Source organism: Drosophila biarmipes, chromosome 2R (genome assembly GCF_025231255.1).
Source record: "Drosophila biarmipes strain raj3 chromosome 2R, RU_DBia_V1.1, whole genome shotgun sequence".
NCBI lineage: Eukaryota > Metazoa > Arthropoda > Insecta > Diptera > Drosophilidae > Drosophila > Drosophila biarmipes.
In genome coordinates this window covers 6902008-6926256 of record NC_066615.1, presented here as the reverse complement: position 1 = coordinate 6926256, position 24249 = coordinate 6902008, and the positions used below count along the sequence as shown (strand labels likewise).

The window sequence follows — 24249 nt, the reverse complement described above, 5'->3', positions numbered from 1 at the left end:
CTGTTTTTCCCCTGAAAAAAGGGACCAGAGCGCAAAAATACCAAAATCATTGAAATGTACAAAACAGCTGATTTATTGTTTATTTTGGGGGTTGGTGAACGAAAAACATTAAAAATACAAATGCGCATTCCTCGAAACACAGAGAGATTACTGTCGTTAAAAAATCACTGTTTTAAAATGAGCCATGGCTGAGATTCTGGTATTCAATTTGGCGGCTTTTTGCCACAGCGCTGGGCGAATTCTTCGGGGGTGAGGTCGGCCAAGTGGTTGATACCCATTTTCCAAGTCACCTCGCCCTTCTCGAATTTCCGATTGTGTTCATCAATCCGGGCCTTGGACTTTGCGTACAGCTCTCGACGCATCTGGTCCTCCTCAGCCTCGTAGCTCTTGTCGAATTTGGACTGAGGATTATACTTTAGGGATATGGCGCCGTAGGCACAGACACAGGGTTCCTCACCTTGTACTCCACCCACTCTTCATCCGTGACCAAAGACATCTTGACACTTGTGTTTTTTGTGGCAGACTAAATTTCGTTTCAATTTCGAGGTTTTATCACAGTTTCCGTGAGTCACAACATATAAACACAACAAAGAACCGATAATACAGCTGATCAGAGTTGCCACATCGCCGAAAAGCAGACGTAGATGACAGTAAGACTTCGCTTTAATGAAAATTATTCCACAAATAAACATTAGTTTTTTTTTTTGCATTTTCTCTTCGCTCCACTTTTTAGAAAGGGATGCAGATTTGTCGTTAATTTTTAACGATTTAATTAAAACATTTCAAACACAAAATTTGACTTCAAAATTTTTGATACACGAATATTATATATTTGGATATATTTGTTTAGGAAAAAAGAAAACCTTTCGATTTCAACTGAATTACCCTTCATTTGATATTAAAAAAACCCAATTAAAATAAGTATTTTTTGAAATGCTTTTGAATTTTGTACAATTTTTAAGTTTTATTTATTATGTGTTTGTTCCTTCGTGTGTGTCGTGTTATTTGTTTTTATATAATACGATTTTAAATATATATATTTGTATGCATTTCTTACACTAAACGATCTTTAAGAAAAAATTTTCCGGAATTTCGTTCGATTTCTTCAAAAGTTTTTTTATTTGCACAGAGTGAGAATGTTGACAAATTTCTAAGGTTAATCTAGGGACAAAATCATACAGACTTTTTTGCTTGATACCGCAAAAAAGTTGATAGAAATAAGCTTCTGTCGTTGCGCAAATAATCAGTTTAATTATACTTTATATAATTATCGTCAGTATTTATTTTGCTGTTTTTGTCTAAGGCTCAGCAATGCATGTGTTATGTTGTATATAGAGTGTTTTTGTGTGTGAATGGGTGGGCTTTGATGGGAAAAGCAGAAACATTCGATTTATCTGGCTTTAATCGGGGTTTACATTTTAATGCAGTTATTTTGAAATTTAAATGCGATTAAGTTGTGCCTTAAGGTTTTACATGCTATGGCAGTCGTATTTAGTTAGTTGCAGTGCTCATTATCGGTATTTTCGAATATAATTGGGAGAGTGATTTCAAATCAAACACATCTACTTACAAAAGAAATGCTGAAACTTGAATCTTGTAGGTATTTTACGGGAAATCCCTTTCTTCTGTGATTGTGTTTCTGCTTTCCTCAGAGAAATCGCATGATTTAATGCGGGTGTGTTTTTGGATTTTGGTTTCTTCATAATTTATTGGTTTTTATAAATATATATATGTATATGTATGTATAAACAGTTTTACGTACATAAAAATATATAATTATTTATATAAAAAACTAATACAATTGCTGCATGTATACAATTTATTCATTCGTTTGAGTGCAAAGTGTGGCTGCCCGGAATTTAAAACAAAACAAGAGAACACAAAACATAAAAAGCGATCTGACAAATCACACACTCATGCTAAGAATATCAAATTGTGGTTGTTGATATTGATTTTATTGCATTTATAAAAAATATTGCATTTAAGTATTATGAGTACATACGCATGTACCACGCTTGTATGTATCTAAAGACAAAAACTGTCTTTGTTTTAAACAAATCTTTGCTTATTCTAGAGCTGCCTGGGAATTTCGACCCCTATCTTCTGTTCATTTGTTTCACTATGTAATGTGTTTACGTAGTTTTGTTTAAAAGCTAATACATCTAGAAGATTTGTATGCAAGTTACTTGTATAGAACAAAGTGGCGTGTCGGATATTGCGTGTGAATCTGCGAATCTCCATTTCGTTATCATACAAATTGTGTGGATTGCGTTGCTGGTTTGGGTGCCATGGACATCGTATAAATTAAAAGTTACAATTATATTATATAATAGATATAAGCTGTGAATGCGAAGTGGGGGAGGGGCTGCCTTTGGGGTGTCCTCTTAGTTGCATCTGTATCGATTTTAGCTGCTCATTTGTTGCTTATTAGGCCTCTCTCTCTTGTATAATGCTTCTTTTGCTGATCTGGCTACAGTTTCCTTTTTTCGTGGTTTCATTGTCGTTAGTTTACTCGGTTCCCACGGATGGTGGGAGGGTGTCAAGATTGCTACTCCTACTGATCCCGCTCGCTCCTGAGCTTAGGCCTCGGCCTTCTTCTTCTCCTTCTTCTTTTTCAAAAACGACGGTGTGCGCAGGCCCTTCTTCTTCTTCTTGTCTTTCTTAGGTGACCCGTCCGTGGAGACGTCCTGGAACCGTAATAGAAAATTGCAGTGAGAATATCGGTTGGGCTTCGGTTAGTAATTCAAATGAGGTTAGCTAATGCATGATGCAGTGAAGCTGGTTGCAAACGATGGACCGTTTGCAGTCAGCCTACAACTTGTGGGTATGATAAGTGGTCGCTGATCCTGGATCTAATCAGACTAGTTACCTCTTTACTGCTCTGGGAGAAGGTGCTCAGGTGTGCCTCCGAATGATCGCCGTTTTGTACGTTTTCACCTGTTGTAAAGGGGCGAAAAGACTAGTTAATACGGAATACAGCAGCGAATATGGATTGGGTTTCCTACAAATGTACAAATGTAACTCAGTGGACGCACACATAATACCAAATATTAATTTTGCAGGAACTTTCACCTTTTGGACACGCACTAAACAGAGTCTAACTAAAACATCAATTGTATTAAATGTCTTTTTGGTTGAGGGTGTATTAGTACATAGATGGAGTTCGGGGTTGGGAAATCAAACACAAGGACATGCAGCAGTTTGGGCAATCAATATTAGTAAGCAAGCAGACATGCACTAATCGCAAACATAAATAAAAAATGAAGTATGTTACCTGGACATTGATTAAACTTATCTTAATTTATGAACAACGGGCATGAGCTCTTAACTTAAAGCTTCGAGTTTTATAATGAAAACGAGGTTTATTATATTTAAATTATAAAAATATAAAACAAAAATTAAGATTCGACAAAATTAAACTTAACAATTTCACAGAAGATTAATTGTACAATGGTTGGTTTAGATTCAGTTTTTAAACAGTTCGATTTGCTTTTCCATAGTGTCTTCGTACTTTCTAAACATTTTGAACAGGTAAAAATGCAAAAGTTACTTTTAGATTCACAAATTTCCTTACTAAACTAATTTAAGTGTGTTATACAATCTGTTTACTGTTGCCGGGTTCATAAACATTTAAACAAAAGTGAAGATGTACATTATTTCTCCAAGTAAATATACATCTAAGAGGTGGCCAATCCCTCGGCCAACTGCGAGATGCGAGCTCGGCACTCGTGAATGATGGCCCTGTTGTGCAACATGTGCGCTGCCACCACGCTGTTCAGCAAACGCTCCAGTTCTTTCTCCAGACTGCTGAGTAAGTCATTTAACGGTTCACCCTCCGCTGGCAATTGTGGCGAGGCTTGATCCTGCTTGGTCGACATATCCGCCATTCCAACGGCGACATAGCTATATGTGTGGCAGAGCTCCGGCGCCGAGTTGCTGCGCTGCACCAAGGACGATGAAGAAGGCGGTGGCGGCGGAGGCATTCTTGTGGCAGAGGGCGTAGCCAGAGGAGCCCTTCGTGTCGTCTGCTGCTGGAGTAACTCTGCTTGACGGTGCTTATAGGCAAGGTGCTGCGATATGTAATGAATCTCTTCGTCGATCACCCTCTCCAACTTTGAACGGAACTCCTGCTCGTGCGTCTGGACCGTTTCGACGCACTCGGCATTGCGCAGCGACACATTAATCAGGATCTCGATGGTAGCTGGCGATTGTGTAGGCGAGCTGCTCAGAGTCAGCTTGACGTGTTTGCCCTGGGAGTAGGCCTCGGCCTCCTGAGTGGACGAATCATTGCTGGTGGTGGCCAGTCGTGGACGACGGCCGGGCGCCGAATCGCCCAGGCCACTGTCTTCCGTGCAACGGAAACCTTCCTCCTGCTCGGCTTCGGGTCGCTCCCGATCAGTCTGCCCTCTGTGATTGGCATCCGTATCCTCCGGGAAAGCATGATTGTTGGGTAAGAAGGTGTAGCTGCGGTACAGAGCGCTGTCCTGCTCCCGCCTGCGTGGCGTACAGATGGCTAGGCCGCTCATCAAGGAGTCCAGCTCATCTAGACTGTCATCCAAGCCGCTGCTGGTTGTGCCGCTGTAGACCCTCTGCTTCCGCTTTGGAGGCGAAACCTCCAGCTGAATGTGCTTCTCAGAGACAAATGATTGGGATTGAAGTTGGGTGGGCTGTGTGGCTGTCACCACATTTAAGAGCTTGCGGTTATCCAGGCTCAAGGTCGTCAGGTCAATGAAGGACACCACCTTCTCGCGCTGCTCGGCCACTGTCTGCCAAATGGATCGGTGTTCCGGATGCAGCAGAATGGTTGGCGACGTAATCAGTGGACAATTGAAGCCAAAGTGGGAAATGGTGCGATAGGGATGGGTTGATGAAAGACCCGAACAGGACTGATTCCTCTCGTCCGGCAATGAAACTGTTCCCCTGGGTGTTCGAATGGGGGTGCTACTGACAATGCCCGTATCATTGCCTTTAAATACGGCAACACTCTCGTTATGTTGCATACTCGTATTGCCATCGTGGACTGGCGGATAGTTGTGTTTGCTGACTGCTCCGACCTTGTGTATGACATAAACCTTCTGCTCCACTGGACCCATTTTCATGCAGGCGTACATGTATTGGCTGGGCGAATACAGAAACGCATACTTTTGGGCCAAGTGTAATAGAAGTGCTAGAAACAAAAGTGCGGGGGTTGTGCGTAGTAAAACAAAAATGTTTAGCATGATTTTCAGACCTAACGAATCCAAGAACGCTCGCAACCGACGGGATGTACACACTTGACAGAGCACAACTAACACAAAAGAGGAGGAGATATGCTAACAATTATAACACTGGGAGGGGATCTTTACTGCTTACACTTAATCTTAAATGTTTAAATTGCTTACATTATAGAGACTACAAAACTTTTAGTTTCCTTTTATAAACAAATCAGTGTATATCTTAACAAATTCTTAATTATAATAGTGTTTACACAAGATTCAAATTATGTTTTCCTTTAAAACCACTTTTCCTTAACCGATAAAAATTAGTAATTAATTACAAACTACTTTTTAGTATATAAAATACTGTTATTATGTAAAAGATTACATATCCAATATTTTATTTTCCTTCAACCATATCACGTTATAAAACATAAACAGATAAATGATTAATAATAATGCTACTGAAAAAAGAAAATCACAAATCAAAGTTCATGACAAGCAGTCTTAAAATTAAAGGCAACGGTTTCAAATCTTCTGTTGCTCAGTATTACTAGATTTCTGGTTTGACTTCCTCTGGAACATGGGCCTCGCCATCTTGCTCTACCAACCCAAAGCTATCCTCAAACATTCCCCCAAAATCAATAACTTCCTCTGAATCTTCTTGCTTTATCGGCACCACCTCCTGCACACACAACTCCAGACCATGCACACTGCAAACTGTGTCCAGGGTGACCTCCTCAACCGCATCCTCATCCTTAGGTTTGCGTTTTTCTTCCAAACTCATATTCTTATCATTCGCCTTCACCACAATTTTCAGTTGCTTATCGCCTTCATCACTGTCAGCTATATCGTTTTCGTTTTCTATTATAAATATTTTGTTTTCTGCAAAAAGAAAATTTTCGGGTGTGCTGCTGCCTGGATTTTTCTGCATATTTTCCGGAAGGTATTCTCCTTCATCGATAAGGTCACTTCCATCATTACTTTTAGGAGTTTGATGGGCTTCAGAACCACCTGTTAGTCGGGCCGATTTCATCGAAGCTTCATCTTCGTCGTGCTGACTTGAGATTTCTGACGAGGGTGCAGACAACTTTTTATTTATCTCCAATCTTGTGGAATCTAAAGATTCCGAATCGGTTGTATCCTGGGTGTTGCCATTTGTTGCATCCATTTCGACTTTCCGTAACGACGAGCCTCTTTTATAATCGTTCGTTTTCTTTGGAATATCTAAAGCCGTACCGGATGAACTATCATAAGTAGATATTTTGGAGCTCTCTAGCAAGAAAGGCCTTTCAGAATAGTCCAGAATGTAGTTGGGTTTAAATTGCATATCCTGTGAAGATTCACCTTCCTCTTCCGTTTTGTCGTTTGCGCTGTAATACATGGAGCTGTTAGTTACATTCGCTTTATTTTGCGCTATCGGGGACTCCTCCTGACCCTCGTCATTATCCACCAGCAGATCCTCCTGACTTCCGTCCATCTGAAAAGTGCTGGTGGAAATATTATCCGAATTTCCATGCTCTTCGTCGGCCACAAAGAATGTGCTGCTGGAAAGAGTTCGATGCAGGGATAAATTAGACGTACTAATGTCGGGATTCTCGCCTCGATTGTGTCCAAGACGAGGGCGCCGCAGAGGTGGTAAGATGACAAGCGGCTTGCGACGTTTGGCAAACGGCGAGGAGAGGCTACCTCGCACGGTGTACAAAGTCCGAGCAGGACTGGTCGTATTGTCCCGCTTCTGAACTGATGCTCCCCGTGGAGGTGTTGGCAAGGAAACCCATAGACGAGCTCCACTATCCCGCTGGCCACACTGAAAGGCACACACAGAGGATGGACTCGATATGGGTCTGGGGGTGGTGACTTTGTTGCTTCTATGCTTCTTCACCGAACCGGCGGCACTTCGCGGTCTGCTGGCATTGCGAATGTTCTCCTGAATAAAGTTGCGCTTTCTGCGCGGACTGCTCTTGCACACAAATGTTGTGGAAGAGATAATTCGTTCCAGACGCGTCTCCTCGTCAGTCATGTTCTGTTCCTCCTGCTCGCTCATCTCTCGGTTCTCCTCCTCCCTTTGCTGATTCTCCGACCAGGATCGCGACATACGAGGTGTTGGTCGGGTGACAAGGTGAGTATGCGCCATCGAGCTGCTCGGAGCACTTATATTATGAGCAGACAGGGAAGTGCCACTTGGAGTCAAAGTAGTATTAACAGGTGGTGCAACTTTCGACAACGGTGTGGTTGGATTAGGATAAACATGCGTGAATGTGCGAAAGATCTCCTCGCTGACCAGGTCCCGCAGCTTCTTGGGTGTCATCTTGTTGCGAATACTGTGGTCAATCTTTCCGAATATGGGCTCACTTTCGTCAAGTCTCTCATCCTCGATGCGCTGGAGGATCTCGCGCTCTAACGGAGTAAAAAACGGATTGTCCATCTCCAAGGAAAGGACTTCCGTAGATTGGAGCACAGCCTCCACCTGAAGGTCATTTTCGTCTACGTCTTTCTCGTCGTCACGATCATTTTCTTTATCTGTGGGCCTCTCTGGCTCCGTAAGAATGGGAGTCACTGGCTTTTCGTCGTCACGCTTCTCCTCCTGTTCCAAATTGTTGGGTGCCCCACTAACATCTTCGCTGCAATTACTGTTATAGGAGTTGGTTGGCAAGGCGGAATCTGGTTCCTGTATGGACACAGTGTCATCTTCGGGTATATTCTCCAAACTAATCGAACGAAACAGAGGACTACTATTGGCAGATTCCTCTTCAACTGCGGAACTACTAGGTAAAACGACCGAAGTGTCGGGTTCCACTGCCTGTAGCTTCTTGGTGGTGGCTACTAGCTTTTCTAGGTTTTCGCCGGCTAGCGTAAGACTTTCCTCGAAGTTTTGCAGTATTTTTGGAAATTCATCGCTCGGCTCTGTCAGAGCCTCATCTTGGGTATGCTCATTATCAACCTCTCCTTGAGACTCGTTTTGTTCCATATGCTGATCCTGGCCTAACCAGCCATCTTCATCGAGGGGCCCTTGCTCCTGCTGGATCTGCTCCCTGGCTTCAAAGTATTCGACATGATCTTGCCATAGCTCCTGGAACTCAGACTTTCGACGCTGGCGCTCTTCACGGGACATTAACTGGCGATCGACATGATCAGATGTGTGTTCGCCACTCGGATTCTTCGTTATCTCCAAGGTGATCCGATGCTCGGTCAGTGGCTGTTGGGCAAACTCATTGGCATTACTCGATATCAACTTGCCCTGCGGTTCCAACCAGCGACCAAAGCTCCACACTTCGGTGATGTCGCCGTGTTCCGCATGGTAAATCCTTTGAGGAGCTGCACTTGTGGCACTCGCTCGAGCACTTGATGTTGCCTGGTCCACAACCAATCCGATGAGGCTAATATCGCTATTGACAGCACCCGGAGAATAGTTAACATTGGCCGATTCTTCCGAGAAGTTGAACCTTTCGATCTGACTGAGGAAATTTATGGTGGAAGAGGAGGCGGAACAGGCTTGCGTCTGTGTCTGTGCATTCCGTTGGCTCCTCGGATGTTCGGGCAGCGTCGCCACTCCCCCAAAATTGTCGTAAAATTCAGGAAGAGTTTTTAGTGGTCGGGCCTGAATGGGAGTGCTTACGGCACTCGTTAGCTCCTCGGCACAACTACTGGCAGCTGTGGCGCCTCCGATCTTCTGCAGCTCGGGCTTGAGGCGCAGAAGCTTGTCGAAGCACACCTGGCACAACTGCTCGTAGCGTGGTGTGGCGAAGATCTCCTCGTAGCTGATGCCTCGCTGCATGGGTCGGTATCCCATGACCTGTTGCTCACGCTCCCTGGGCACATGCTTGTGCTCGGTGCGTGGTTGCTGGCGTGGTGAGTTAAATCCAAAATGGGAACCAGTGCGGTACGGCATGGGATATATCACATTCGCCGGCTGCAATGCTCGGCGTGAGGTGGTGGACGAACCCGTGGCGCTAGTTATAGTGCATGTACTGGAGGTGGTGGCATTCGAGTGCCCAGCTCCACAACGATAAGAACTGGCCAGATAGCCCAGTTGCTCAGAGTGGAGAGCCCGAAGCAGAGCGGAGCACACCTGCGGTTGGACACACTGGCCCAAAGAGGCTGCCGTAGCGTAGACATACGAATATAGCTGCTCCGATGGGGGAACAGGATCATCGCACTTGGAAGGAAACAGGTCGCGTCGGCATTTGCTGTTAGCGGACAAGTTCCTGTCCCGCCCCTGATGCTGGTTCTCCTTGTCCTCCACTTCATCTATCTGAGAATCGTGATTGTTATTATTTCCTAGTCAACGCGAAGATATCGAGGTGAAGAAGATATAAGGTGAAAATGTCTGTTAGTATGTGTCACAATCTATAAGAAGTCCGGAGCCAGCATCTTGGGCAGTGCGGCACTCGAAATATATACATACATATGGACAATACGTACTGGATTACGTATCCATTGATCTGAAATGTAATATATCCTAGCATTCCAATATATATTGAAATGGATAATACTTTTTTAAATCTATTCTGTAAGGGAGAACGCCTTTAACTTCCAGTTGAAGTAATTTTTAAGTCTAGTTTTGCTGTAAAGTAAATATTAGCCAAATCTAACGATGTTAATGGATTTAATTGGCGGTTCGTAATAATGATTACCAGTAAGTGACTATTGTTTAGTTTGAGTGCAACAGAATTTGCCGTGGGCTTGTGGATTATATAGGGGTTATACATAAGTTTACACCATTAAAAACGATCAGCCAAGGGCCAGTGGATTATATGGGGAATTATATCATATATATGCACCGAATAACGAGTATACTATCAGCGGTTATATACAGTGGGCGTTTAGCCTGAGTACATTGAAGGGTGTATTTAAGATCTAAGGGGTGTCTTTCGATCGGGTCTTGTTCGTTACCTCGGCCAGTTGGCGGCTTGCGATTTGTGGCTGTGTGAGAGCGTTCGCCGTTTATAAAACTAAGAGTGGCTAAAATAGTATTGAGAAATGAAATTATAAAATCATATTCAGCGACAGATGTCAGCAAGTAAAACGCTAAACAAACAGACGTATTAGGTGACTTAAACTAGGAATACGTAGTGTGGCGAGTGTTACAGTTTAGTATCGATTAAGCATGCGTAGAAGGAATAGAAAGGGATTAGTCTTTGGCTAACGTAGCTGGCTAGGCAACTAAAGAAGCAATCAACAGAAAACAGCTGCAGTTTAAATTAAAAACGGAAAATGCAGTTAACACGAAGTAGTCCCAACGAAAATGAACAGCAAGTTGCAGTTTAAGTTCTTGGCTAACAGCGAATATGTGATTCAGCTAAGAGCATTCGGCAAAAGTTAACATGGCATGTTTGATGGGGTTTAGTGTGCACGTGGTTTATGTTATGTTTATGTTATGCTGAACATTTTTTCTATAAACTAGTTTCTTGATTTTTCGTTGTTTTGAAGTATTTTTTACTACACACTAAACCTTTGGGGCTGCACTCACCTCCAACTCAAAAGGGTTTGTTTTTTAAACTGCTTTTTAGTTATTTATTGATTTTTTTGTTATAGAGCGCAGCAGCCGCAGAAGTAGTAGTAGAAAAGGTAGTATGTAGTAGTAGTGGTAGTAGTAGAATTTTGTGTTCTGTTGAGAGCTTCGGTTGCTTCTTGATGTTGGTTGCTGGTCTTTTTTTTTTATTATACATTTTTTGTTTATTTTATTGTTAGCCTACACACACTTTACTTTAAGTCAATGCTAACTAATTTAATTTGGAATTTTTGCTCTTTAAGCTGCCAATTTATTTGGTTTTGGGCTTTCTTCCTATGTGGAACAATAGAAAGGTAAAATTTTGATTTACAATTGGCCAAATTCAGAAAATGAAGCAATAATTTTGTAAAACCAAGGAATAACTACAACTGCAGCTTTTCTACAATAATAAACGTTTTTGTTATATCAGTTGTGGTTGTTGTGCTGTCGTATTGTTGCTTGTTGAAATTAAAAATCATTTTATGCACGCCGTACAACAGTTGGTTCCTTGTAAGTATTGGATAAGGGTGAATTGTATTGCACAAAAGTCATAAACTAATGAAAATCCAAATAAAACTGTGGTGTCGTCGTAAAAGGGGAATGTTTAACAAAGGGAAGTTAAATGTTTTAAATTGAATGGTTGATCTCCACAATTTTGACTAGTTTTTACAAAAAAGAGGTCGTGACAGTGTCAATTGCTACAAGTAGTTTTTTGTTTACTAATAAATTGTTTAAAAAGTGTTGGTATCCATAAAATGTGTGTAGTTTTCGACGTACGTGTTTTTGGAAAATTTAGTATGCAAAAGTACAGCAAATAAAATAAACGAAAAGAAGGGAAATGGCATAAAAGAATGTTATTAAATGTTAGGAGTCCAATCAAATAAGTTTACCAAATAATCATCTAAATATGAAGGAATTCAACTAAAAATAAAGCTACTTAAAATACGTAATAAATATAGCAAATATTAAAGAAATAACACTAAATAATCAACAAAAACTAAGTAAAAACTAAAATAAAATGCATCAATAGGGATAACAATGAGGGATAACAGAATAACTTGACAAAAACAGAAAAAAAACTTTATAATTGTGGGCACTTGATGGCTGGGAAACGAAACAACGCTTGGACATGTGTACTTGAAATGCTTTAGATTGTGCTTGATTAAATTTAAATTGTAGAATAACAAAAACGTAGAGTAATTGCAGTACACAAATAAACTTACCATCGCTCAAAACGACTTCCGCCTGCCTTGGCACCGGCGCCTGTTGTGTCTGGATCTCAATGACCTGGTGCTCTGTAATAAGAATTACATATTAGTTGTCGGTAATAGAATAGTTTGAAATACTGAACATACCGGTCTCTGGTTCACTTTGAGGGTATTTCTTTGTCTGCAGGACTGCTTCTGATTCAGAGAAGTCTGTGTCGGTATCTTTGAAGAAGAAATGAATATATAAAATAATGGCAATCCAAATGTCATAAGCTGCCAACTTACATTCGCCATGCACCGATTTCTTTTTGCGCTCCACGGTGCGCTTGTATTCATTGAGTTCATCGTCCGTGACATTGTCGAATGGGTTTTTGGCATATGGAGCCTTGTAAACCGTGGCATTGTGTTGGAATCCACGCTGGATGATTCCCTTGGAAGCGGCACCCATCATGACGACATGGTCGCCGGCCTGCGAGACCGTTGCATCCTTGAGTCGGCTGGCCTCGTCCCATGTTACGCCCTCCAGAATATGCGACTGAGGTCCCGCGGAAATCTTATCGGCCCGGCGGTTGTCCTTAATCTGTTTTGATAAGCTCTCAGATTACGAAGAGATCTATTAAGGATTAAGCGTATCAAATACTAACTAGTTGCTGGACTCGCTTGAACTCTCTTGTATTTGTTCCCGCTGGCACAAACTGCAGTGGATCTTCTATCCTCACTGGCGTTGAGTGGGTGGGTGAACCCTCAGCCACCCACTATTTTTTTTTTTAACCGTAAATAAAGTTTTGTGTGGAGTTTGGATGGGGCAATGCAAATAGAAAAGAAAGAGAAAGAAATTTGTGTTTAAAATAGGTTGAATACTCAAGATTCTTATTAAAATGGGAAGATCTTAAACATTATAATTCCCATTCTAGACGATGTCCGTGATTTTGCTTAACATTTGGTCATTTTACTTGGTTACATATACTCCAATCTTAAAAATATTGTTAGTTTAAAGCATTCCATTTCAAGCTGTTTCTTCTATTTAATAATTTTCTCACATCAATAAGTGTGTCATAGTATTTGTTAATACTCTAAGATAGTTTATATATATTTTGTATTTGCAATGATTAAACAAACATAAGTCAACTGAAAAAACAAGCATAAATGATTTTGTGCCTTTAAAACAATGAAAACAATTACAGAAAGAATAAAAGAAAAATGCCATTAAACATGCAAAGAAAAATTTGATGAATGAAAAATAATACGGTTAAATATGAAATCAATGATATAGAGTGAAATATAAAAAGATGTTTTAACTGTTACTTAGTGATTAGTATTTATAGCAAATTTCTTTCTCTTTCTTTGCATTGTTTTAGTGTTTTCAACATGTTTTTGAGGCAGCAAAATCCTTAAAGGAGGCACAAAATCATCTATTCAAATTTTTTCGTTTATTTCATTTATTTGATTAATGCACAATACACAGTATTTGTTTGCTTGCTGGCAAAGCATGTAAAATAATTTTGGTTTAGCACGTGTTCAAATTCTATTTCCAAAGTATATAAATATATTGTAGATTTTGTATATAGATTACTTAGTTTTCTTAAACTCTAAGAAATTTTATGCGTGAATATAGTTGCAGCATATTTGCAGAATTGGAACTAAAACTGAGTGCTAACGAAATGGAAATCATATATGGAGTAGCAAGTGGAATGTCTGGAAAGAGTTGAGGGATGCGCTATCCAACAATTTCAACTATTTCCCCTCAATCTCCTTAAGGCTGGTGGTTTTGGTTTGCTTCATATCTTCAAAAGTAATGATTTCTACCTTTGTAATCTTCTTGGGGTCCGGAGTGCCGGTCTCCAAAACCTCGACCTTCTGGTAAACGTTGGGCGAGTTCAGCCACCGGCTGCGGTCGCCTCCCTTGCGCAGGTCTCCCTTCTTCCAGATCCTAGTTCGGAATAAATTATATTAGCAAAAGACTTAAAAAGGCAATAATAAGTATCTATCCTACCCCTGACGGAAGAGCTCCTCCTCCTCGAGAAGATAGCCAAGAGATGACACAGCTGGTGGTAATTCCACATCGTTCTTGGGCTTGGGAGGATCCGATTTGATCAGCGGATGTCGGTAGATGTAGCCAGTGCGATAGCCGGCATTATCTAACATACGCATCAAGGCCTCAAATTCGGCACCGCCAACACGCCACTTGGGCGGACTGCCCACCTTGGGCACGGCAGCTTCAGCTTCCTTCTCAGCAGCGCCAGCACCATCTTCGCCAGACGCGACGGCGGCAAACTTCTTCTCCAGATCCTCGGGTGGCCGGCGCGACTGCTCGTAGATGGCCTTGCGCGACTCCTCCGGAATCAGCACCAAGTTATCCAAACCAACAGGCAACAGCTTGAGTTGGGTCTCGCACGCCTGCACAATGTGGCAGGCTGCAAAGAAGGCTTCCTCGATCGTTTCGCCGCAGCACAAAGCACCGTGGTTGGCCAGCAGAATCACCTTGGAGTTGGGACCAAGGCTTCGCACCAAACGATTGCGCTCCTCTTCGTCGAACAAGCCGGTGTACGCGTGAGTGGTGATCTCGCCCAGCACACAGGCATCCTTGGTAAGCGGCAGCAGACCGGTTTTCAGCGAGGAAATGGCCACAACCGGACTGCAGCCGATGTAGATGGCGCATCGAATGTCTGGACGGGCAGCGTGTACCACAGAGTGGAGGATAAAGTCTGTAGAAAATTTAAAAAATTGTATTAACTTAACTTTTAACAACAAAATCGTTCATTTTACTTACGGCTCTTGTTGCCCCCAAAGTTGGTGGTGCCCTGCTCCACAATTTGGCCCTGCATGTCCACCTTGTTCAGCGCCGAGGCAGTGATCTCGTGGTAGAGCAGGCCGTAAGGATTAACCAGGAAGTACTCCTGGTCGACCTTTAGTCGGGCGGTGATCTGTGCCCCCAGACCCTGGGTCCAGCCGTACAGATCGAGCAGACGGAATGTGGCGGCCAGCTTGCACCGGAGTATCTTTTCGCCCTTGGCGTATCCCATGGACTCGACGCCGCGTATGTCATTGATGGGCACCATGCAGTTGCTGCTCTTAAAGACGCTGCCCACCCGCGACACCGGTACGCCCACAATGTCCGACAGCTGCTGCAGAATCCCACTGGCGCCAGCTCCTCCATCTCGGGCCGAATCGACGATACGCTCCAGCTCCTCGCGGAACAACTTCGAACCCATGATGGCCTCGACCCGCTTGCGACGTTCCATTTCGCGCATATCCTGGAGATGGGGAGGGTAAGGAAGAAAAAAAAAAGCGAGTGAGGGGTGGTTGTTCAATTAAGGCTTCAATGGATGCACTTACCTGTTCAATATCCGCGGGACGTGCTTTGCTGCTGTCATCATCTTCGCCGGCAGTGGGATCTATGCCATTCTGTGGCGGTTGCTCAACTTCAGTCATGATTTATTTCCTTTGTATTTTAGTTAAAATGCTGCAAATCAAAGAAAGGGAAGTTTTTCTTTATTTCTGCGAAGTACTTCTTCAACTTAACGCTCAGCTGGAAAATTTTCGACTGACCTTAAAAAGTGCAGGCCACTAGCACCAAAAAGGGGGTGGCAGACAAGAGAGGAAGAGAGTGAAAAGAGAGTGTAGCGCAACCACCCGAGTTCGAGACTCTCAGAGAGTGGAAAACTGAGGGATTTCCATGTGAGTGTCAAAAACGGTTTTTGGGGGAAAGCCGAGAAAGTGGAGGGGTGACAGAATAGACGGCCGCATATTTCCACTTTAGTTAATGTCTAATTTTGGCCAAAATAAATTCTCAGTTTTAGGGGGAAAACCCTGGGGAAAATGCATGTGTACATCCGTATTTTTCCCCATACCCACGTGCTGAAGCGACAGCATAAACGGAATCGGTGAAAACTATTTTAAGATCCATTTGGCTGTTTGGGAAACAAAAAATTGATGCCTCGAAAATCAAAACGAATAGAAGGAACTCGCTATGGCTACATCGATCCCAGAATGAGAGCGCAAGAAACCAAAATAAATAAACAAAAAATTTAGCCTGCTCTTTAATTCTTTAGGCGTGGTGCGTCAAATACCACGAAAATTAACCTTCAAGTTCTCGTAAACAATCAGCATGCGAATAAACAGCAAAGAAATTGTCATCAACGATTCGCAGGGCTGAGAAACAACAAATCGAAAAACAATTTCTTGGCTCAGCCAAAATTGCAACCCAAAACAGCTAAAAACGAACCGACTTTTGCTCGATTCCTACATGACACACTTGGAGCAACCGTAAACCATAATTAATGTGCATTACGCTGACCTGATTTCTTCCTACTACACCCACCAGCATTTCTTTAGTTCTTCCGCCAATTAAAAGCACAAATTTTCACAAAGTGTGCCAATTTAGAGAGGAAATTGCAATAAGCCAAGGAAGTTCACAGAGAGAATAAGATTGTTATCTTCTTTATAAATTGTAATAAAATGTTTTAACATTAATAATAAAGATTAAATTATAACAAATTAAGAAAGCCTTTTACTCTATGTAAGGTATAACCCCATTCGCGAGCGGTGCCTTTTGTAGTCGGCTTATGAGCTCAGGGAAAAACAAGATTACAAAAAGAGGCAGGCACAAGGTGGTTGAATTGTAAAAGTGCATTGCCACAGGCTATATCTACTTCTGCTTTTGCCATTTGCTAATTATGACGTATTGGCAACGCGTGCCGCATATTTTAGTTCGATCTTAACAACAATATCGTGATGCGGAGGTAATTGAACTTTGCTGCCAACGGCTACTCATCGCAGCGTGCGTGGGCGGTAGAAGTTTTCAGTTTTGGTTGAAATAAAACAGAATAATGCTGAATAAATGCTTTTCAAGTGACTCCAACAACAAAATGCAGACGAGCTAGGGAGTTGTGTGTGCGTGGGCGTTGAATAAACTTAACGAGCCAAAGAGTTTTCCTGCGTGGGCTGGTTCTGACTCCTCAAAATCGAGTTGGAAGTTGCGTTGGTGGCAAAAGGTTGATTGAAGTCAAGAAAAAGAAGATTTCTCACGCATTACAACCATACAAAATATCTTTATGCAGTTGAATATATTTTAAACGAAACGTAATGTATATGTACGTATGTTTAATACAAGTATACAACTTTTATTCCACCTGCTTTGTAACCAAATGTTTCAAAAGAATGCTGAAAATAGCCAAACTAAACTCGCACTGCCAACCAAATTTAGTCAAAAGTGTCAATAGACTAAAGCCAATTTTAAGTTCCATTTAAAAGCCTGCATAACACTTGGTTTATTGAACCTTGGCAATGCTAAACAATACCTCCATATCACTCTCTCTTGGATTTTCTCTGTGACCTTTTTGTACGGAAGACAATAATTAAATTTAGGAGCAGCCACCGCCACAGCGACGCCACCGCCGCGTCACCGCCGCGTTAGCGTCAGACAATTGTTGTTGACATTATGCAATTACATCACACTTGTTTGGCGCGGGACACACCCATGTCTTTCAATGGGTAAAATGTGCCGGCTCCAAAACCGGCAAACTGAGAATTTATGCCAGCATGTTATCTTTTTTATAGAATGTTGAAAATGTTATGAAGGTAAGGCCGATAAGAGAGACCTCACTGCAAGGGTACCCCAGCCTAAAAGCTTAGTAATGGCTAAACAAATTCTATATTTGAAATACCAAGCATTTTATGTTTAACAGCCAGAGATTCCTAACCACTATTTATTAAACAACTCTGATCTACACAGGAAATTCTTATAAAACTAAAACTCACTTAAAAAATATAACATCATATTAAACTAGCAAAATAAGTTAAATATTTTTTCATTACTTCCATTTTTACATTTTAACCAAAATATGAATTTCGTATTCCAATTAGTCAGCTCAAGCCAATTGACCCAGAGAACCAAACACCCTCTATATGGTTTTCACACATATGCTGCTGGCGTTAATTAAATTTCCCAAGTATTCAATTATCGCGCAACGGAAGAGATCTTACGTAATCTTCCACTCCATCGAGCACAGCCCAGACAGCTGTCCCATCGCCTCGAGTGCGAGATGTAAGAGAGGCGGGCAATAAGGACGCTCGCAAATGATTTCATTCAGTTTTAATAATGCAACAAGTCACTCACGCAGTCAGTGGGGTACATGATAACGATGAGATCAATGATCATGATGAATTTTTAAAGCCACAAAAAAAGAAATCCATCAATCCCGTATGGCGGCGACAACAATAAAAGTGAGAATAGTTACAAAAACGAGTGCAATAAACCAGCGACAAGTGTAAATAATGATTATTTGTACTTCCCGATGCAACTGAAAAATGGAATTCTGTGCATTCATTCATTCGAAAAAAATTGGTTCAGAGCTTGCTCGAGTTCTAAACCACTGGAGATTTCGCTATCCCTATTTCACATAAAAATGAAAAGGAAATAACTTATATTGATAAGCGCACAAAAGTTTAGGTAAGATTCCTTACTAAGGTGTTAAATAATTTTAAAAGAATATGAATCTCCTAATGGAATACTAGTGTTGTATAAAATTGACGTTGTGGATCACTGGGACGACGCGCACACCGTGAAAATATATACTTCTTAATCTGCGAAACGTGGTCAATGGGAACTGGCAATGTTTGCAAGTCCCGCAGTAGAACGTTTCGCACCGGACCATCCCCAGATTTCCCAGCCAACGCACCCAGAATGAGTAAGAGCAGCGCCGTTCCGAGCCAAGCCGGTATATTTCACTTTGGACGCGTTCGCCCCACAAGCAGTCGTGGCCGAGTGGTTAAGGCGTCTGACTCGAAATCAGATTCCCTCTGGGAGCGTAGGTTCGAATCCTACCGGCTGCGATACGAAAGTTTCTTTTCTTTTTTGACCCTTTTTGGAAAACATGCATTTGCTCTCGAATCTTTTAAACAATTTATAGTTTGAAATTTAAGAGGACAAGTTGTAAAACTATGGAACAATAAAAATTCATCCGTTCGAATTCGTTCCGCGAATTTTATTTAAAAACAAATCAGTAGTTAAATAAATATCTTTTAAAATGTATGTTTACACAAAACAAAATATTAATGATCCTAACCGTCATTTCTTGTGTATTCTAGGCCTTTGCCTTTTCAATGTTAGCTCGCTACTTTTCCTCCCCTGCGTTAGTCTAACCCTAACTGTTAGGTTTTTGGCTGCCAGGGATTCAGCTGTTTCCGTGGTGTAGCGGTTATCACATCTGCCTAACACGCAGAAGGCCCCCGGTTCGATCCCGGGCGGAAACAGGTTGTACTCTTTTTTACCTACAGAAACTTAACCATGAATACTTAATTGCTGAAGAAACCGCAAAAAAAAGGCTTTTCTAAAACACATTAAACAAAACAAAAAAAAAAAAAAACACTATAAAGAGCTACGAATCTCTCTTTCTAACCAAACAAACACATATTACAAATCGAACAACACACATTTAAACAATATATACAATATCCCGTCAAACCTTTACAAAAAAAAAAAATGTACGCCTTCGGTTGGGTCACACCAACTTGACCCACAGCCCCCTATTTATCCAACCTCCCTCCCCCTATGAAACAACGATACCATAAAACCCTGATAAATCCTAATAAATTGCTTTAATATAAAAAAATTATAACATTCCTTAACTCTAGTAATATAATTAAAGATAAACCTTTCGATAATTCGATGAAAATAAATTAATAATATAAATTACTATCTACTTTTTTAGCTTTAGGTTTAAGTACGCTTGTAAATTTTCATAAATTCGTAGCCGAACATTTTATAGTAATATTAATAATAGTAAAAGGAAAACAACATTAAATTTTTTGCATCCTATGAATCCTATCATACATAAGGCCTGAGCTAAATAAGCTTTTCTTTTGAATGAAATAATTGCATACATTTGCGCAGTTGGACAAGAATATTAAATCATTTGATAGAAAACATATTCACATGTGGTCTTTATAACCTTTGGAAAAATTAGAATGTATTATTTTAATTTTCCTCCCATATTTGTTTGTTCAAACCTAAACTGTTCGGTGTTTGGCTGCCGGGGCTTCAGCTGTTTCCGTGGTGTAGCGGTTATCACATCTGCCTAACACGCAGAAGGCCCCCGGTTCGATCCCGGGCGGAAACATGTGCTACTTTTTTTATTTTCTCACTTTTCACTAGTATTTTTACAGACCGACAACTTTAAGTGAATGATAGCAACTAATTCATTTTATATGCGCAATTGCATTTTCCTTATGCTCACATTACTCTACCTTCATAGAAATGAATTTGAGTTAAGATAGCTCAACCCTCACTACATCTAAATGCACAAATGAAAAGCCAAAAAGATCGATTCATGATACTTTAGGCTATCAAAACTCAAAACTGCATCATCTAACGCAGCGAACGATAGCAAAACCAGTGTCAAACAGCTTGTTTCATTTAGTTCCCATCCGTTCCGCATTGTACGGATACTGCCGAGCTGGAAAGTAGTAGTAGGCATTTGGCTTGAACGAATTCAACTGTTTCCGTGGTGTAGCGGTTATCACATCTGCCTAACACGCAGAAGGCCCCCGGTTCGATCCCGGGCGGAAACATGTTGGCCTTTTTTTTTTTCTTACCGAGAAAATTGTTCTTTTTTTTCTTACTCGCTTCTCCACTTCTAACTGAAATTATAACCGCTTTAAGGTAAATAGGCAAAGAGACGGCCTGTCTAGCGAGCGAAAGTACCGAAATGTCTTAAGCTCATCTCTGTTTCAGACATCGCCCCGTCCATGTGTGGAATATCTTAACAAGGTGGTAGCAGTTCTAGCCGTGGGTATTTTGTGGATGCCCGTCTGCTGCTAAGCGCTCTTCATCTTCCCTTGCTAATTTTGTTTGTTTTGCTAACAAGCTGCCAGTTTGTCTGGCTCGTACCCGTTCGTTCTTCTTTCTTCCCTCTTCCCTCTTCTCACTTTAATTTATTTCATTTTACTTCACTCTCTGGGTCCAGAGACCCACTACTATCCGCTACCGAAAGTCGCGTGTGAGTCGCGTGGCTTGAATTACAAAATCCGCACATAAATCTCGTCAAAGTTGGCGCCAACGCCCATTGTGTATGAGGCAAAAGACTTGAGAAAAGTGCATAACTACAACAATTGCTGCTTCTGGTGGAAGGAAAACAAAAGTTAAGTGACAACAACAAGTGGTCAAGTTGAACGAAAGGAAAATGATTTATTTGCTTTGCATTCGGCTTTCTGCCTTTTGTCCGTCTTTTCTGCCCTTGATATAAGCCAAAGCCTTTTTGAAGAGTCCAACAAAATGTATTTCTTTTGCTCTTTGGGTGTCTTTGACTCACTTGGCCAAAGGCCAGAAGAAAGAGGTTGCCCAAGATTTGTATTTTTGATTCACATAAATTTAGTTTGTAAAATTGCCAAATAAACTTGAAATCTGCACAGTTGTTGGGGTTGGGTGACGTCCACGGTTGAAATAATTAATAAATGCAGCTTAGTGAATGGTGAAACATGAATGAGAGAGCTCATGAATAAAATTAAATACATTAAACTTCTATGATTGACTACATTTGGGGTGTATTTATTTTTTATTTATCTTCTTATGTGTATCCTAAAATATATGTTTACTGGAAGGGAACCAAAGGATTTTTTCCTGTTAAAGGGCGCTACAATAAAAAAAAATTGGGAGGGTTGGGTCATTCAACATCGAGAACCGAAACAATTAAAATTTGTTGTGGTCCATAATATGGAATCCTAGCATCAAAAGCATCAATTCTAGTATCTAAACGTTTGGTAATCTTTCTTTGCTAACCTTAAGTTTGCTTTCATGGTATAATACTGGTAAGGTTTCTTGTTATGACTTTGTAACTATGACTTTGTTTACACAAGTCAAGTTCTGAACTGGAAGCTTAAGTAATCTTGTTTGTGGAGTATGACATCATCCAGGACAATGTCGCACCCAAAACCTTCCTTCCCTCCCTCACCCCACCCCACCACACCCGGCAACTCAAATAAAACTTCATCCCTCGGAATATGACGTCACTTCCTGTCATTAACTCAAAACGACACTCAAACATAAACAGCAAAGGCACAAGCACCACCACCCCAAACCACCCAGCCGAAGGACATTTTTACGAGTCGCGTGGAAACATTTCCCGGCCGGCGAACTGGATTGGTGGCGCCACCATTCTGGTATTCAGTCATTTGGTGGCGCCGCCGACTATCAAAATTGCATGGCAACACGACGGTAATGAAAATGCCGGCCACAAAAAGGAAAACGGCCCAAAAAAGAAATATCAACATTGTAAGCACAATAAGGGGAGACCAATAAAAACTTGGGCGTGTCGCAGGACAGGGACAGGTATTTCCATAAGGAATCGCGCCTCATTTCACTTGTCCTGGGGAATGGATTGAGGTGGATGGTTGGTGGTTGAACCCTGGTGACCCCCAGCACGCGACCGGCACCGTGTGGCGGTGAAAATATCAGAGCCTGCTGCGTGTTTATGGTTAGTTTGAGTTTCCCGGATAATCGATGGAAAGCCCAACAACACACACGCACACACATGTTCTTAGCGACAGTAACTTAATCTTGATACGAACACTTATTTGCAGCGTTTAATGGACTTTTAATTGCACTACCGGTACAGTCTGCATCCGGTTTTTGCTAACAATAATTATTGAAGGGTTGAAGACCGTCGACAGGGCAGCAATCAGTATAGTAAGGTTCTTAGGAGGCCCTGAACCCTTTGCTCATGTCACAAAATTTATAACTGTACGTAAATAAGAGTACGTTTTTAATTTACTATACCAATCATATACAAATTAGTTTATATAAAAGTATCTATTTCGGTATGGTTTGATTTACCACCATAACCTAATTTTTTTATGGGATTCCCATTTTAAGTTTTTGGCGCTAGAGCTCATTAAAATCAAGCGCACCGTATTTATACCCGCTACTCGTAGAGTAAAATGGTATACTAGATTCGTCGAAAAGTATGTGACAGGCAGAAGGAAGCGTTTCCGACCCTATAAAATATATATATTCTTGATCAGGATCACTAACCGATTCGATCTAGCTATGTACGTCTGTCCGTCCGTCTGTATGAACGCCCAGATCTCTTGACACGCCCACTCTAACGCCCACAAACGGTTAAAACGCCTAAATCTGTCTGCCACCCACATAACATATACTGAAATAGCGGGTAGGTGGCGCTTTACATATCGCTTTGCTGCTTATATATCTCCATTTTGCTGCCTTAAGCTGAGTAACGGGTACCTGATAGTCGAGGCACTAGTGTTCTTCCTTGTTTACAATACCTTTCATTCGTTTTTTGCTTATTGGCTTTGCCGAAAGCAGTAAGCGAACCTATTAGGAAACTTTTTACCCAATGAAAACCGACGCTGGGATCCCGGTCTGGTTCAATGACCTATTTATTAAAGTGCTAGATGAACGCAAAACAATCCAATCTTCTCTGCTGTCTCTCCGTTTATTGCTCCCTTTATTTGCTGAAAGCCAGTGTACCATGCCCAAAGGGTAAATCAAAATTTATATATATGTACTGTATACATTTCACATAGATATGGAGATATACCATTACGCATATACACAAATGGTCGTAAATGAAACAGATATAAAAAGCGCCAAGCAGACTCAACGCTTAAGTGGCTTTTAATTCAATTTCAAGCGAAGCAGAAAGAGAGCATAAAGAACGTATGATGTACGAAAAAGTCCAGTAAAACAAAGGTCATTCTTAATTGAATTAGAGGTGAAGTTATGCGTGGCATGTTAAGATATCCCAGAGATACGAGAGAGAAACATCAATTTGCATTTCAATTACATGACACCTACATTTGTATATCAGCGGAAAAACCAGAGATAACTTTCTCGTTCAGCTTATCGCACAAGGTACAAGAGACTCGCCCCATGACATCATCCTTAGTTGTTGATTATAAAATTATGAATACTCCGCATAGATTGCGGGATACGAGAGGCAAATGACAGAAATCTCCGCTTGAGTTGCGTAAATACAAATCATTTATTTCCCTTTGACGGTCACGGCCTCGATTAGTTCTCAATTAGTTTGGCAAACAATACAAAAAAAACTAACTAAAAGAAAAACCCGGAATATAATTATATATCGCTCAAGTATTTAGATGGCGTAAGCAAAAAGTTCAAAGTTGAGAGAGGTGTGGTTTCCTCTTCTCTCCACAACTTTTTTCAAACCTCTTCTCGGTAAACAAGAGTCAATAAACGCAAAAGAGAGACCCAATCACAATCATTGCGAAAACCCAGAGCAAACATACCGGCAGATATCATAAAAAATAAGTCAAGACAGGGGAGTCGAGTTTGTTTGCTGTTTTGTCATTGCTGGCTTGCTTTGCACTT

The 24249-nt window shown here is 41.3% G+C and overlaps 3 protein-coding genes and 4 non-coding genes across 15 annotated transcripts in view; 5 read left to right on the top strand and 2 right to left on the bottom strand.

The window, feature by feature from the left end:
• LOC108026730 (calpain-A) overlaps nucleotides 1-24249 on the top strand; it is an 80800-nt gene that overhangs the window by 43250 nt on the left and 13301 nt on the right. The window lies entirely within an intron of this gene.
• LOC108026575 (protein CTLA-2-beta) lies at nucleotides 50-619 on the bottom strand. The gene is made up of 2 exons (XM_017097527.3): nucleotides 458-619; nucleotides 50-401 (listed from the first exon to the last, which is right to left on the bottom strand). Exons 1-2 carry the CDS (start codon nucleotides 494-496, stop codon nucleotides 204-206), a joined length of 237 nt encoding a protein of 78 aa, XP_016953016.1. The 5' UTR covers nucleotides 497-619; the 3' UTR covers nucleotides 50-203.
• LOC108026648 (protein hu-li tai shao) overlaps nucleotides 1681-24249 on the bottom strand; it is a 29214-nt gene continuing 6645 nt past the window's right edge. For 3 of the 9 annotated variants that reach the window (XM_017097678.3, XM_017097680.3, XM_017097679.3), the window contains 9 exons: nucleotides 15234-15360; nucleotides 14668-15151; nucleotides 13891-14602; nucleotides 13704-13827; nucleotides 12542-12652; nucleotides 12183-12477; nucleotides 12045-12119; nucleotides 11913-11984; nucleotides 3343-5167 (listed from right to left, as the gene is read on the bottom strand). In XM_017097678.3, the coding sequence (XP_016953167.1) occupies nucleotides 3678-5167; nucleotides 11913-11984; nucleotides 12045-12119; nucleotides 12183-12477; nucleotides 12542-12652; nucleotides 13704-13827; nucleotides 13891-14602; nucleotides 14668-15151; nucleotides 15234-15329 (3459 nt within the window). In that variant the 5' untranslated portion in view covers nucleotides 15330-15360 and the 3' untranslated portion in view covers nucleotides 3343-3677. Of the gene's footprint in view, nucleotides 2695-2869; nucleotides 2938-3342; nucleotides 5168-10091; nucleotides 10161-10668; nucleotides 11197-11272; nucleotides 11409-11912; nucleotides 11985-12044; nucleotides 12120-12182; nucleotides 12478-12541; nucleotides 12653-13703; nucleotides 13828-13890; nucleotides 14603-14667; nucleotides 15152-15233; nucleotides 15361-24249 lie in introns of those variants that run through there. The other 6 variants (XM_050887731.1, XM_050887730.1, XM_050887733.1 and 3 more) reach the window with 6 other exon arrangements.
• On the top strand, nucleotides 18650-18731 carry Trnas-cga (transfer RNA serine (anticodon CGA)). The gene has a single exon. It is a non-coding gene; the product is annotated as a tRNA-Ser (tRNA).
• On the top strand, nucleotides 19079-19151 carry Trnav-aac (transfer RNA valine (anticodon AAC)). The gene has a single exon. It is a non-coding gene; the product is annotated as a tRNA-Val (tRNA).
• On the top strand, nucleotides 19945-20017 carry Trnav-aac (transfer RNA valine (anticodon AAC)). Its single transcript has one exon. It is a non-coding gene; the product is annotated as a tRNA-Val (tRNA).
• On the top strand, nucleotides 20396-20468 carry Trnav-aac (transfer RNA valine (anticodon AAC)). Its single transcript has one exon. It is a non-coding gene; the product is annotated as a tRNA-Val (tRNA).

What these genes read in the sequence shown, in the direction of transcription:
- LOC108026575 (XM_017097527.3), bottom strand. Translation starts at nt 496, where the DNA reads ATGTCTTTGGTCACGGATGAAGAGTGGGTGGAGTACAAG. An exon ending in AAGAGTGGGTGGAGTACAAG is followed by an intron (nt 402 to 457) that starts GTGAGGAACCCT and finishes TATAATCCTCAG; the next exon opens with TCCAAATTCGACAAGAGCTA.